The sequence below is a fragment of the Heterodontus francisci genome, chromosome 11, assembly GCF_036365525.1.
Source record: "Heterodontus francisci isolate sHetFra1 chromosome 11, sHetFra1.hap1, whole genome shotgun sequence".
In the NCBI taxonomy this organism is placed as follows: domain Eukaryota; kingdom Metazoa; phylum Chordata; class Chondrichthyes; order Heterodontiformes; family Heterodontidae; genus Heterodontus; species Heterodontus francisci.
Window position 1 is genome coordinate 114,429,094 of NC_090381.1, and position 15,536 is coordinate 114,444,629.

The 15,536-nt window shown below is 43.8% G+C and overlaps 1 protein-coding gene across 10 annotated transcripts in view; it reads left to right on the forward strand.

Annotated features, from left to right (window-relative positions):
• Positions 1 to 293: 293 nt before the first annotated feature.
• The window catches only part of LOC137375479 (traf2 and NCK-interacting protein kinase-like), a 302,732-nt gene continuing 287,489 nt past the window's right edge, over positions 294 to 15,536 (forward strand). For 3 of the 10 annotated variants that reach the window (XM_068042799.1, XM_068042801.1, XM_068042795.1), the window contains exon 1: positions 295 to 780. In XM_068042799.1, coding sequence (XP_067898900.1) covers positions 724 to 780 — 57 coding nt within the window. In that variant the 5' untranslated portion in view covers positions 295 to 723. Of the gene's footprint in view, positions 781 to 15,536 lie in introns of all 10 variants that reach the window. The other 7 variants (XM_068042802.1, XM_068042803.1, XM_068042806.1 and 4 more) reach the window with 3 other exon arrangements.

Consider the following 15,536-nt stretch of genomic DNA (forward strand, 5'->3'; position numbering starts at 1 on the left):
TTCACCCCCTAATTCTGTAGACTGGAGGGAATCTGTGCAATCTGTCCTCATTATTTAACCCTTTTGAGACATCCTGAATGTGACCTCTTTCTTGCAAGGGATGAGAAAGTGTGACAGTATTGAGATACTTGAAGAGAGTGTATGCAAGACTTTTCAACAGAGTTCCCACGACGGAAGGAAGCTACGGAGATGCTTTTGTGTTTTGGCATTTCCTCCCGCTGATTATTCGCTCTTTAAAACAGGTTGCAGTTGCTCTAAGAAAGAAGAAGCCGATTTCTCACTGGCGAAGGACATTTAATTCTGCGTTGTTGGGACTTTGCTGCACGCGTGTTGCTGCCTTATTCAGTGTCTCCTCCCCGGATGCTATGATTGACAGGTTCTGCAGAGCCTGCTGTGTGTGTTATATGTTGTGTGGGCGCCTTGCAGAGAGCAGTTGTTCTGAAAAGGACAGATCACAGAATAAGACTGCAGCAATTTTACTCCCTCTCGCTCTCTCCTCTAGTGCGAGCAGAAATGAGAACAAGTTAAAATAATTTTTCCTCTTTTTTTAAAAAAAAAGGAAAAGGACCTGTCCAATTGTTTGTCATTGAGCGGAAGGATATGCTTTTTAAATCGCTCCAAGCTCAGGAGTGATCAGAGACGAGACCAGAGAGAAACAGACAGGCAGAGAAAGGGAGAGAAGGATTGAGCTCCGGGTTGTGTCAGTTTTCTGGTGAAATTAACATGGCGAGCGACTCTCCGGCGAGAAGCTTGGATGAAATTGACCTCTCGGCTTTGAGGGTGAGTAGCCCAGACCAGAGCTGTCCTTGTACAACTCCAGATATTGCCTTATTCCCGGAGAGACATTGTGTCCCCCACCCGCCCCCGCGTTATACTGTCACAATGTAAAACACATCAATGGAACAACTATAAGTAACCGCGATGTGTAATGTTACACTAAATATTTCCTATCGTATTCCAAAATTGTAAATTAGGTTGGCGAGGGGGGGGGAAACATAACACATTTCTCTTTAAACCGAGTTGCATGTTTGTGTATGTTAAGCCCTTTCAGACAATTCCACTACTAAATCAATTTCACAATGAATCGCGTGGAAATTGATCCTGTTTAATTTTAGACACATTTTTTTTCATTCATTGACTTCCCTCCCCGCAGTGTGATGTGAATTATTTTAAAATGAAGGTATTTTCTGGCCTTAAACGCCTTTCCTGTACCCCCCACCCCAAATCTGTTCAACGTTTTACTGAATCCTTCGCAAGGTCTCTGTTTAAGGGGTTTATTTGTGTCTTGCACCTCTCGAGAAATGTAAATTCTGCTTTTGTAATGAATGCCCTGATATTGTGCTGGCTGGTTAGAGAACAGGGTGAGATGGGCAGCCCCAGCTAGTACAGTACAGAAAAAATCCAACTGGATAGAAGGGGGAGGGTAGAGAAACTGGGCCAGGCATATCATGCTGTTTAATTCAGTTTTAACAACATACGTTTAAATTCATGGAGGTGACTTGTTCAGGGGGACCTGCTGAAAAAGCTTTCAGGTGAGGTTCCATCCCTTTGGTTCAGAAGTCCAGGGCCCCTGTTAGGTCCTGTGGCCATGGCTGTTCACCGTCATTAGCAAAAGGCACTCATTAATGTAATGTTTTCAAAGCATTGAATCATTCAGGTAAAAATCACTATTTTGGATAGCCTGTCAAAACTTGGGACATTTCATTATTGGACAGCTGGCAGAGATAGATAGTGATCTGTGCTTATGTTAAATAACCTGCTATGACCTTTCTTGTTAAACCATGTTGATTATTGTATTCCTGCATGGGTGTGTCTGGAAGAGAAAGGCAAGTGGAAAGAACTGGGGGAGAGACGACTGGGAAGAAGTGCGGGGTAGAGACTGGTGGAAGAGAATGGGGAGAGAGTTGGAGGGAGTGGTGTAGTGGGGGAAGAGTGGGGGTGGGGCAAGTGTGTGTGGAGGGGGAGCTGACAGTCGCTGGGTACCAGTTGTTGTGGAATTCAGCAATGGTGAGATTGCCTTTGTTTTGTGTGGATGGTTATCACAATCTCATGCAGTCACTTCTGAGTTTAATGTAGGGCTTTGTTGCGAGACTCTGAAGGAGCTATTCTGCTAATCGTCTCTTGATTTACTAGAATGTCTGCACAATTCTGCTCTTGTGGCAATTTTGAATAGACTCATTGCCAATGCGCATGTTAGTAGGGGAGAGGAGAAGTGTGGTGCGATTGTCGAGATTTGGGTTCAGTGCCCTCTCCCAGAGACTGCTTGTGTGTATGGTTTCTTGTGGCAAGTCTTTTCTCGTAGACCCAGAAAGCCAGTACACAAGAATGCTGAAGCACAGGTTAACTCACACATCAATGCTTCCATTCATTGCCTGCTTGGCAAACTGACAGCAGAAAATTGTGATGGGTTTTTGCAGATATGCTGCTTGTCATTTGATTAAAAAAAAAATAGTTCTTATTCTTGTTTTCAAATCCTTCCAAGGCATTGCCCCTCCCTATCTGTGTAACCTCTTTCAGCCCTGGAACACTCTGAGAGCTGTGCTCCTCAGGTTCAGACCTCTTGAGTATCCCTGATTTTAATCACTCCACCATTGATGGCCAGGCTTTCAGCTGCCAGGCTGTAAGGTCTGGAATTCCCTCCCTCGATCAGACACACAAACACACACACCTCTTTGACCAAGCTTTTGACCATCAGTCTTGATATTATCAATTGTGGCTACATGCGATTGGAACTGCGCATATATGGAGGGTAAACGCCAACACAGTCTGGTTGGGCCAAATGGCCTGTTTATACTATGTGTAGAGATGTCAACTGAGGACCAAATTGGGGCTCATCAGTGATGGCCCATGTGGGTTAACAGCCTGCCAACACTCACTGCCTAGGCCATCTTGGGGGTAAAGACATGTTTGGTGAGGTGGGGGAGTGTAACTAATTTTGATTGTAGAACAGTCCCATCCCATTTCTCAAAGCTTGCCAGCATGTTTAAATTGTCTGAAAGATGCCAGTCCTGGCACGGAGTGCTATTTGATATGAGGTTGCCTTGGTATGTGAAAGTTACATGTCCGATGTCCTCCATGGCTGGAATTCCTGAGCTCGGTTGAAGCTTGTCTTGAGTGTGTTGAGGGGGAGCAGGAATCCAAATCTGTTCTCCTTGCGTTAACAGAGCAGCAGCAGAACCTGGGTGCAAGTCTCTGCCTGTCTTCCCTTCCAAATCAGTAAGATGCTTTGCGTAGAGAACATTCTTTGGAGAGGAGAAAAAAATGGCAACTTTTTTTTTTCCAAAAATAAGATGAAAAGATTAAATCCACAGTCCAAAATGGTCACACAGGACCCAGCCTTGATCTTGGCTTCTGTTTTGTTAGTTGGTCTCACCTGAGTGTTATAGTTGGCTGGGGTTGGTTGGTATTTTCACACTCAGCCTTGGAGGAAAGCATGAATTAGGTGGAGGACTCACAGGTTCATTAACAGCCTGCCAGGCCTCAGTTTTAAGAATGTTCATCTGGCACTTTGATCTTCATTTGCCAAGACTGTTTGGAGTGGGGTCTGAACCTAGAATTTTCTGGCACAGCAGTGGGAATGGAAGCTTAGAGCTAAAGGCTCACTCTATTTGGTGAGGCTCGGCTGCAGCAGTAGTATTGGGCTGGTGAGTGGAAGGGAAAGTCTGCAGTGTTCTTGCACCTGATGGCAATCCAGTGTGCACAGGAGGATGTCTGAAAGAACTTTGCATTTCTATAGTGCCACTCAAGACCTCTGGACGTCCCAAAGCACTTTACAGCCAATTAATTACTTTTTGAAGTATAGTCACTGTTGTACTGTAGGAAACCCAGCAGGCGATTTGTGCACGTCGAGCTCCCAGAAAGAGCAATGTGAATGACCAGCTAATCAGTTTTAGTGATGTTCATTAAGGGATAAATATTGACCCAGGTCTTATAACCAGTAAAACAATTCTGATCCATTTACAATATGCTCTAACTTCAATATTGGTGATGCAATAACCACTGTATTGGTGCCGTTTCCTGCTCCCGCCCCAAACTGGAAAACTTCTTCAACTTTGCTTCCAATTTCCACCTTTCTCTCACCTTTACATGGTCTATTTCTGACACTTCCCTTCCCTTCCTCGACTTGTCTGTCTCCATCTCTGGGGATAGGCTGTCTACTAATATTATAAGCTCACCAACTCCCAGGGCTACCTTGACTACACTTCCACACACCCTGTTTCCTGTAAGAACTCCATTCCATTCTCCCAGTTTTTCTGTCTCTGACGCATCTGCTCTGATGATGCTACCTTCCATGACAGCGCTTCTGATATGTCTTCCTTTTTCCTCAACCGCGGATTTCCCCCCCCCCCACCGCTATTATTGACGTTGGAGCATATTGTAAATGGATCGCTGTGGTTAACAGGGCCCTCAACCATGTCCGTCCCATTTCCCGCACTTCTGTCCTCACCCCTTGCCCTCCCTCCCAGAACCCCTTGTCCTCACTTTCCACCCCACCAGCCTCCACATCCAAAGGATCATCCTCTGTCATTTCTGCCACCTCCAGCGTGATGCCACTACCAAATAGGTCTGCCCTCTCCCCTCACCTATCAGCATTCTGAAGGGATTGTTCCCTCCGCAACACCCTGGTCCACTCCTCCATTACCCCCGACACCTTATCCCCTTCCCACAGCACCTTCCCTTGCAATCGCAAGAGGTGTAATACCTGCCCTTTTACCTCCTCTCTCCTCACCATCCAAAGCCCGAAACACTCCGTCCAGGTGAAGCAGTGATTTACTTGTACTTCTTTCAATTTAGTATACTGCATTCGCTGCTCACAATGTGGTCACCTCTACAGTGGGGAGAACAAACACAGATTGTGTGACCGCTTTGCGGAACACCTCCGCTCAGTCGAAAGCATGACACCGAACTACAGGTCGCTTGCCATTTGAGCACCCTGCCCTCCGCCCCCCACCCCCCTCACCCACTGCTCGCATCTCCTTCTTTGGTCTGCTCCAGTGTTCCAGTGAACATCAACGCAAGCTCGAGGAGCAGAACCTGATCTTTCGATTAGGCACTCTACAGCCTTACGGATAGATCACTGAGTTCAATAATTTCAGAGCATGACTGGCCTGTTTTCAAATATAATATTTTTTTATTTTATTTTTAAACCATGTGCCTGTTTTTAGAGTCACAGAGTTATACAGCACAGAAACAGGCCCTTCGTGTCTGTGCCGGCCATCAAGCACCTAGCTATTCTAATCCCATTTTCCAGCACTTGGCCCGTAGCCTTGTATGCTATGGCGTTTCAAGTGCTCATCTAAATACTACTTAAATGTTGTGAGGGTTCCTGCCTCTACCACTCCTTCAGGCAGTGTGTTCCAGATTCCAACCACCCTCTGGGTGGAAAAATGTTTCCTCAAATCCCCTCTAAACCTTCTGCCCCTTACCTTAAATCTATGTGCCCTAGTTATTGACCCTTCCGCTAAAGGAAAAAGTTTCTTCTTATCTAACCTATCAATGCCCCTCATAATTTTGTATACCTCAATCATGTCCCCCCTCAGCCATCTCTGCTCTAAGGAAAACAACCCTAGCCTTTTCAGTCTCTCTTCATAGCTGAAATGCTCCAGCCAAGGCAACATCCTGGTGAATCTCCTCTGCACCCTCTCCAGTGCAATCACATCCTTCCTATAGTGTGGTGCCCAGAACTGTACACAGTACACCAGCTGTGGCCTAACTAGCATTTTATACAGCTCCATCATAACCTCCCTGCTGTTATATTCTATGCCTCGGCTAATAAAGGCAAGTATCCCATATGCCTTCCTAACCACCTTATCTACCTGTGCTGCTGCTTTCAGTGATCTATGGACAAGTACACCAAGGTCCTTCTGACCCTCTGTACTTCCTGGGGTCCTACCATCCATTGTATATTCCCTTGCCTTGTTAGTCCTCCCAAAATGCATCACCTCACACTTCTCAGGATTAAATTCCATTTGCCACTGCTCCACCCATCTTAGCCCATCTATATCGCCCTGTAATCTAAGACTTTCGTCCTCATTTTACGACACCACCAATTTTTGTGTCATCTGTGAACTTACTGATCATACCTCCTATATTCACATCTAAATCATTAATGTACAACACAAAGAGCAAGGGTCCCAGCACCAATCCCTGTGGTATACCACTGGTCACAGGCTTCCACTCACAAAAACAGCCCTTGACCATCACCCTCTGCCTCCTGCCACTTTGCCAATTTTGGATCCAATTTGCCAAATTGCCCTGGATCCCATGGGCTCTTACCTTCTTAATCAATCCCCCATGTGGGACCTTATTAAAAGCCTTACTGAAGTCCAGGTAGACTACATAAACTGCTTTCCCCTCATCTACACTTCTAGTCACTGCCTCGAAAAATTCAATCAAGTTAGTTAGACACAATCTCTCCCTGCCAAAGCCATGCTGACTATCTCTGATTGTTCCCTGCCTCTCCGAGTGGAGATTAATCCTGTCCCTCAGAAATGTTTCCAATAGTTTCCCAACCACTGATGTTAGACTCACCGGCCTGTAATTACCTGGTTTATCCCTGCTACCCTTCTAGAATAATGGTACCACATTCGCTGCCCTCCAATCCTTTGGTACCTCTCCTGTGGCCAGAAAGGATTTGAAAATTTGTGTCAGAGCCCCTGCAATCTCCTCCCTTGCCTCACATAGCCTGGGATACATCTCATCTGGGCCTGGGGATTTATCCACTTTTAAGCCCACTAAAACAGCTCATACTTCCTCCCTTTCATTGCTAATATGTTCAAGTATATCACAATCTCCCTCCCTGATCTCTACACTTACATCGTCCTTCTCCATAGTGAATACAGATGAAAAGTAATCATTTAAAACCTCACCTAGGTCCTCCGGCTCCACACACATATTGCCACTTTGGTCCCTAATGGACCCTACTCTTTCCCTGGTTATCCTCTTGCCCTTAATATACTTATAAAATGCCTTAGGATTTTCCTTTATCTTGCTGGCCAGTGTTTTCTCATGTCCCCTTTTTGCTCCCCTAATTACTTTTTTAAGTACCCCCTACACTTTCTATACTCCTCTAGTGCCTCCGCTGTTTTCAGCACTCTGAATCTGCCATAAGCTTCCTTTTTTTTACCGATCCAATCCTCCATATCCATTGACATCCAGCGTTCCCTGGAGTTGTTGGTCCTACCCTTCACCTTAATGGGTACATATTGGCTCTGAACTCTCACTATTTCCTCTTTGAATTACTCCCACTGGTCTGATGTAGACTTTCCTACAAGTAGCTGCTCCCAGTCCATTTTGGCCAGATTCTGTTTTATCATATTGAAATTGGCCGTCCCCCAATTCATTACCTTTATTTCTTGCCCGTCTTTGTCCTTTTCCATAACTACCTTCGATCTTAGAGTTATGGTCACTATCCCCGGAATGCTACCCCACTGACACTTCTACCACTTGTCCAGCTTCATTCTCTAGGATTAGGTTCAGTACTGCCCTTTCTCTTGAGGACTTCCGACATACTTGCTGAAAAAGCTCTCCTTTATGCTTTTTAAGAATTCTGCCCCCTTTAAGCCTCTTGCACTAAGACTATCCCAGTTGATATTAGGGAGGTTGAAATCCCCTACTATTATTACCCTATAATTTTTATGCAGACAGAGCTGCACATTATTCTGCCATTAGCACTCTCTCTGGACTAATGCTTTGTCTTTCACCACAAGCATTAACACACTTTATGCTTTTGTCCCATGACAGCTTTGTTATTTAATCTCTCTTGCCCTCTGCCCTATCACACACCTTCCCTGTTTTCTTCACCACCAACCCCCTTCACTTGCTTAAAACCTAATTCTTTTCTAACCTTGCCAGTTCTGATGAAGGGTCTCTGACCTGAAACCTTAACTCTGCTTCTCTCTCCATAGTTGCTGCCTGACCTGAGGATTTCCAGCACTTTCTGTTTTTATTTCAGATTTCCAGCATCTGCAGTATTTTGCTTTTACAAAAACACAGTATACCATGCTATGACAGTGGGCCTGTTGACTAACTTGATGCTTATTATTGAGAAACATTATATGGAGCAGACATTGACTCATTTATGACATAACCCAAATAGGTTTTTTTTGTGAGCTGTGGTTTCCTTTTTATTGCTGCTTTATATGTTGATGTATTATTCACACTATAGGCATTAGATGCGTTTGCTCTTTGGTTTCTGAGTGAGGTGACAATTTAAGTTGTTTCTGTAAAACATCCCATTTGTGGAATCATAGAATCATATAATGGTTACTGCACAGGAGGAGGCCCTTTGACCCGTCATGTCCGTGCCCACGCTCAAAGTGCGTCTCAACTAGTCACACTCCACCTGCCTTTTCTCCATTGCCCTGCAAATTTTTCTCTTTTGAAGCCTCGGTTTGAACCTGCCTCCCTCACACTCTCGGGCAGTGCATTTCAGATCCTAGCCACTCGCTGCATTAACAAAAACGGTTTTCCTCATGCTGCCTTTGGTTCTTTTGCCAATCACCTCTAGTTCTCGACCCTTCCACCAACAGTTTCTCCCTATCTACTCTGTCCAGATCCCTCATGATTTTGAACACCTCTAGCAAATCTCTTACTCCTAAAATGAAAGCAAAATAGTGCAGATGCTGGAAATCTGAAATAAAAACAGAAAGTGCTGGAAATACTTTGCAGGTCTGGCTGCATCTGCAGAGAGATAAACAGAGTTAACATTTCTTTTCTGTTTTTACTCCTCTTATTCCCCTCTTCTCTAAGGAGAACAGCCTCAGCTTCTCCAATCTATCCACGTAACTGAAGTCTCTCATCCCTGCAACCATTCTTATAAATCTTTTCTGTATCCTCTCTAATGCCTTCACATCCTTCTCAAAGTTTGATGCTCAGATTTGGACACAGTTCTCGAGTTGAAGCTGAACCAGCGTTTTATAAAGATTTATCATAACTTCCTTGCTTTTTGTTCTCTATGCCCCTGTTTATAAAGCCCAGGATCCCATCTGCTTTATTAACTGCTTTCTCAAACTGCCCTGCAACCTTCAGTGATTTATGCACATACACCCCCAGGTCCCTCTGCTCCTGCATCCCTTTAGAATTTGATCCTTTATTTTGTATTGCCTGTTCTCATTCTTCCTACTAAAATAAATCATTTCACATTTCTCTACATTAAATTTCATCTGCCATGTGTCTGCCCATCCCACCAGTCTCTCTGTATCCTCTTGAAATCTATCACTATCCTCCTTGCAGTTCACAACACTTCCAAGTTTTGTGTCATCTGGAAATTTTGAAATTGTGCTTTGTACACCCACGTTTAGATCATTAATTTAGATCAAGAAAAGCAGTGGTCCTAATACCGAGCCCTGGGGAACCCCCAACTGCATCCCTTCCTCCAGTCCGAAAAACCTACCATTCACCACTATTCTCTTTCCCATCACTTTGTATCCATGCTGCTACTGTCCCCTATATTTCATGGGCTCTAACTTTGCTGACAAGCCTATTGTGTGTCACTTTATCAAACACCTTTTGCAAGTCCATGTATACGGCATCAAACGCATTAGCCTCATCAACCCTCTCTGAGAAACTCATTGAGAAACTCAGGTTAGTTAAACACGATTTGCCCTTAATAAATCCATGCTGACTTTCCTTAATTAATCCACATTTGTCCAAATCCATGTTAAATTTGTCCTGAATTGTTGTTTCTAAAAGCTTTCCCACCACTACAATTAAACTAACTGGGCTTATCTTTACACCCTTTTTTGAACAAGGGTGTATCATTTGCAATTCTCCAGTCCTCTGGCATCACCCCTGTGTCTAAAGAGGATTGGAAGATTATGTCCAATGCCTCCGCCATTTCTTCCCTTACTTCCCTCAGTATCTTTGGATCCATCTTTTCCTGTCCTTAACTTTAAGTACAGCCGGCCCATCCAAAACCACCAAAATCAATTGTTCGCCCATCCAGTGTCTCAAGTGCCTCCTCGTTCACTGTGATTTTGGCAGCATCTTCTTCCTTGGCAAAAGATGCAAAGTGCACATTTAGTACCTCAGCCTCTGTGCATATGTCCCCTTTTTAGTCCCTAATCAGCCCCACTCCTCTTACAATTTATATGCTTATAGAAGACCTTTGGATTCCCTTTTATGTTAGCTGCCAGCCTCTTCTCATACTCTCTGCTTCTCATTTTTTCACTGCCCTCCCTGCCCCTGCCCACCCCCACCCCACCCCCACCAATTCCTCTGCTGAACTTTCTGTATTCAGGTTGGTTTTCAATTGTATTATCCACCTGACATCTCTCTTAAGCACTCTTTTTCTGCTTCATCTTACTCTCCCTCTCTTTCATCATCCAGGGAGCTCTGGACTTTTGTCCTACCTTTCCCCCTCATGGGAATGTACTTTGACTGTACCAGAACTATCTCCTCTTTGAAGGCAGTTCATTGTTCCATTACAGTTTTGTCTGCTAATCTTTGATTCCAATTTACCTGGGCTTTCTTACCCCATTGAAATTAGCCCACCCCTGATTAATTAATTATTTTTATTCTGGATTTCTCTTTCTCCTTTTTCCAGTCAACCTAATCCTTATGATACTATGATCACTGTTACCTAAATGTTCCCCTACTGCTACTTGATTCACTTGTCCCACCTCATTCCCCAGAACCAGATTTAACAATGTCTCCTTCCCCGTTGGACCCAAAACATACTGATTTTGAAAATTTTCCTGAACACGTTCTAGGAACTTTTTCCCCCCTCTCTGCCCTTTACACTATTTCTATGCCAGGATAATTAAAGTCCCCCATTATAACTACCCTATAACTTTGCACCTCTCTGTAATTTCCTTTTCAAATTTATTCCTTTATATCTTTCCCACTAGTTGGTGGCCTATGGAATGCACCCAGTAGGGTAATGGTACCTCTTACTGTGTCTTGGCTCCAACCAAATAGATTCTGTCCTTGATCCCTATAGGACATCCTTATCCAGCACATATCCTTAATACTGCTACCCCTCCTCCTTTCTTTCCTTCCTGAACACCTTCTATCCAGGAATATTTATTCTCCAGAACTGTGCTTTTCTGAGCTCCATTATTGCCACAATATCATGTTCCCACATGGCTATCTACATCTGCAGCTCACCAAACTTCTTTGCTTTACTCTGCACATTCATATACATGCACTGCAAACCCAATTTAGACCTTATTGCATTCCCTCTTACTCTGACACCACCTCATACCTTATTATTTCTTACTCTAGTGCTATCTGCCTCTCCCAATTCTCTGTGCACCTTGTTTTTCCTCTGTGTTGCCTTCTGATTCTCACACCCCTGCCAAGTTAGTTTCGATGGAATGAATGAATAGCACTGCATTGCCATTTCTGGGGTTTTTCAATATTTGTTTATGGGATGTGGATGGTCCTGGCAAAGCCAGCATTTATTGCCCATCCCTATTTGCCCTCTAAGATTGGGATGAGCCACCTTCTTGAACTGCTGCTGTCCATGTGGTGTGGGTACACCCACAGTTCAGGGTGTCTTATCTGATTAGCCTCCGGCCTCATCTCCCCACCCCAAAACCCCGTTTTTACTCATGTTTTCTTTGTTAATAAATAAGACTGGCTTCTTGTGGTGATTTGAACTTTGTACACAAAGCACAGAGCTGGAAAAGGCCAATTCAGCAGCACTTTTTTAATAGGGTAAATCATCCCAAGGGTGCCTCACAGTATTATCGTAGAATCATACAGCACAGAAGGAGGACGTGACTAGTTCAGTAACATTATCACTGCATCACCCTACTGATTGGAACTGGGTGATGCTGAGACAAAGTTTAACACTGAGCGGCAAGAAGATATTAGAACAGGTGATCAAAAGCTTGGTCCAAAAGGTAGGTTTTGAGGAGTTCCTTAAAGGAGGAGAGCGGTGGAAAGATTTAGGGAAGGAGTTCTAATGCTTGGGATCTAGGTGCCGGAAGGCACGGCTGCCAATGGTGGAGCAATTAAAATCGGTTCTGGGAGAGTTGTAGGGATGGAGGAGGTTGGAGTGATTAAAGTCCGTTCCATCTGCAGACCAGGTACTGTCCAACGTTTGGAGTGAGGCGATGTTATGTTGGATTCAGTGGCGTGCTACAGTTGCTACGGCTGGTTGCCAGGAAGACTCAGCAGATAAAAGAAGCCCGATTATAAAACCAGCAATGGGCTCTACTCAACCCTTTCTAACTTCTGAAAGCATCACAGAATTGTTACAGAACGGAAGGAGGCCATTCGGTCCATCATGTCTGCAAAGGCTCTCTGAGTGAGCAATTCAGTTAGTGTCATTCCCCCGCCTGGTCCCTATAACCCTGTATATTCTTCCTTTTCAGGTAACTATCTAATTCCCTTTTGAATGCCTCGATTAAATCTGCCTCCACCACACTTTCAGGCAGTGCATTCCAGATCCTAACCACTCGCTGCCTGAAAAAGTTTTTCCTCATATCGCCATTGCTTCCTTTGCCAATTAGTTTAAATCTGTTCCCTCTCGCTCCCGGTGCCTTCATGAGTGGGAACAGTTTCTCTCTATCTACTCTGTCCAGACCCCTCATGATTTTGAATACCTCTATCAAATCACCTCTCAGCCTTCTCTTCTCCAAGGAAAACAGTCCTATCTTCCCCAATCTATCTTCATAAATGAAGTTCCTCATCCTTGGAACCATTCTCGTGAATCTTTACTGCACCCTCCCCAGTGCCCTCATGTCTGTCTTTAAATGTGGTGCACAAAACTGGATGCAATACTCCAGCTGAGGCCAAACTAATGTCTTATACAAGTTTAACATAACCTCCTTGCTCTTGTACTCTATGCCTCTATTAATGAAGCCCAGTGCTATGACCTGGTGAAAAAGGGGTCTCGGGTTCCCTCTCAGCCTTCACCTGGTCTTACCGTAACAGGGTTTAATTTTAAACACACCGTGATTTTAGCTCCCCCTTGGTGAATCCTTGTTCACCACTTTCCAATTATAAGGCAAAGAAACCAGCACAAACAGATTTTCTTAGGTTTAAAGAAGAAAAGTTGAAATTTATTAAACTTGAACTTGAACTCCAATTTGGTTAATGCCTACAGATACACAACATGCCCACGCTAGCATGCATATGCGATACACACATACAAATAGAGACAGAAAAGAGCAGAAGATAAATAAAGTGGAAAGGTTTGAGGCAATATCTGAAGAGTCGTTGTTACAGTTCTTCGAGCTCACTGTAGAGTCCTTGATTGTAGGTAGATCTTGCTTTTCGTTGGGGCCCAGTATTTTTAAACCTTGTTTGCTGGAGGAGATTTTTCTCTCTTGGGGTTCATGTGTCTTCAGTGGATTCAGAGGCTTGTGAGAAAGAGATGGGAGTAGGCAGGAGAGATCTTCTCAGTCCAGGAGCAAACAGACACTCTCAGTTCAAACTGTTTGTACATTTCAGAAAAACCCAGGTTGCCAAGCAGGTTAGTCATGTGACTAACTGGTCTGACCATGTCTTGGATTGGATAGAATGCTCCTCTTACACACAATACCTGGTGATCAAGATCCATTGTGGGTTGAATGTGTCAGGGAATGGTCTTTTATCTTTCCAAGCCCTGTGTCTGTTAATATGCAAATATCTTTTTCAGCCACGGCTGATCTGTTTAACAAGTCCTTCCTTCACTCCAGTAACAGTTTAAAATCGACGCTCATGACAAAATCAATGTGCTTCATTCTTGGCAGGTGGGGGCCTAGCATGATACCAGGATACTGTCTGCTTTATTGGCCACTCCCTCAAACTGTCCTGCCACCTTCAATGACTTGTGCATATATACACCCAGGTCCTTCTACAACCTGCACCCCATTTACAGTTGTACCATTTATTTTATATTGTCTCTCCATATTCATTCTACCAAAATGAATCACTTCACATTTCTCCACATTGAACTTCATCTGCCACTACTCTGCCCATTCCACTGCCTTGTCTATGTCCATTTGAAGTTCTGTACTATCCTCGTCACTGTTCACAATGCTTCCAAGTTTCGTATTATCCACACATTTTGAAATTGTGCCCTGTACACAAGGCCTAAGTCATTAATGTATATCAGGAAGAGCAATGGTCCCAACACTGATCCCTGGGGAACTCCAGCCCAAAAAATATCCATTAACCACTACTCTGTTTCCTGTCACTCAGCCAATTCTGTATCCATGTTGCTACTGTCCCTTTTATTCCATGAGCTATTAACTTTGCTCACAAGTCTGTTGTGTGGCACTGTATCAAACGCCTTTTGCAAGTCCATGTACACCACATCAACAGCAATGCCCTCATCAACCCTCTCTGTTACCTCTTCAATCAACTCCAAGTTAGTTAAACACAATTTTTCCCTTAACAATGGCTTTCCTTAATTAACCCACATTTGTCCACGTGACAATTAATATTGTCCCGAATTATTATTTCTAGAAGTTTCCTCACCATCCAAGTTAAAATGAGTGGTCTGTAGTTGCTGGGCTTATCTTTACATCTTTTTGAACAAGGATGCAACGTTTGCAATTCTCCAGACCTCTGGCACCAACCCGAGTCTATGGAAGACTGGAAAATTATAGCTAGTGCCTCCGCAAGTTTCACTCTCATTTCCCTCAGTATCCTCGGATGCTTCTTATCAGGCCCCGATGCTTTATCAACTTTAAGTATAGATAGCCTATCTAATGCCTCCTCCTTTCTCAATTTTAAATCCTTCTAGTGTATTAATTACCCCTTCCACTGTGGCTTGGGTAGCAACTTCTTCCACAGTAAAGACCGATGCAAAGTATTAATTTAATACCTCAGCTATTCCCCCTGCCTCCATGCGTAAATCCCCCTTTTGGTCCCTAATCAGCCCTACTCTACCTTTTACCACCCTTTTACTATTTATATGGCTACAGAAAATTTTGGGATTCCCTTTTATGTTAGCTGCCAGTCTCTGTTCATACTCTCTCTTTGCTTCTTCACTTCCCTTCTGAACCTTCTATATTCAGCCTGGTTCTCCATTGTATTATCTACCTGACATCTTTTTCTTCATATTCAACTCTATCTCTTTTGTCATCTAGGTAGTTCTGGATTTGTTTGCCCTACCTTTCTCCTTTGAGGGAATATACCTTGATTGTGCCCGAACTATCTTTTCTTTGAAGATTGCCCATTCTTCTTCTACCGGTTTTCCTACCAACCTTTGGTTCTGGGCCGAATAAATTGGAATCATTCTTACCCCATTGAAGTTAGCTTTCCCCAGTTTATTATTCTTATTCGAGATTGTTCTTTGTCCTTTCCCATAGCCAACCTAAACCTTGTGATAAAATGATCACTGTCCCTTTAATGTGCTTCTACTGTTATTTGATCCACTTGGCCCACCTCATTCCCAAGAACCAGGTCCAGCAGTGTTTCCTTTCTCGTTTCTATAAAGAAAATTCTATTCTATTAAGGTTTTAGATACATAGAAACATAGAAAATAGGAGCAGGAGTAGGCCATTCGGCCCTTCGAGACTGCTCCGCCATTCATTAAGATCATGGCTGATCATCCAACTCAGTAGCCTGTTCCCGCTTTCGCCCCATACTCTTTG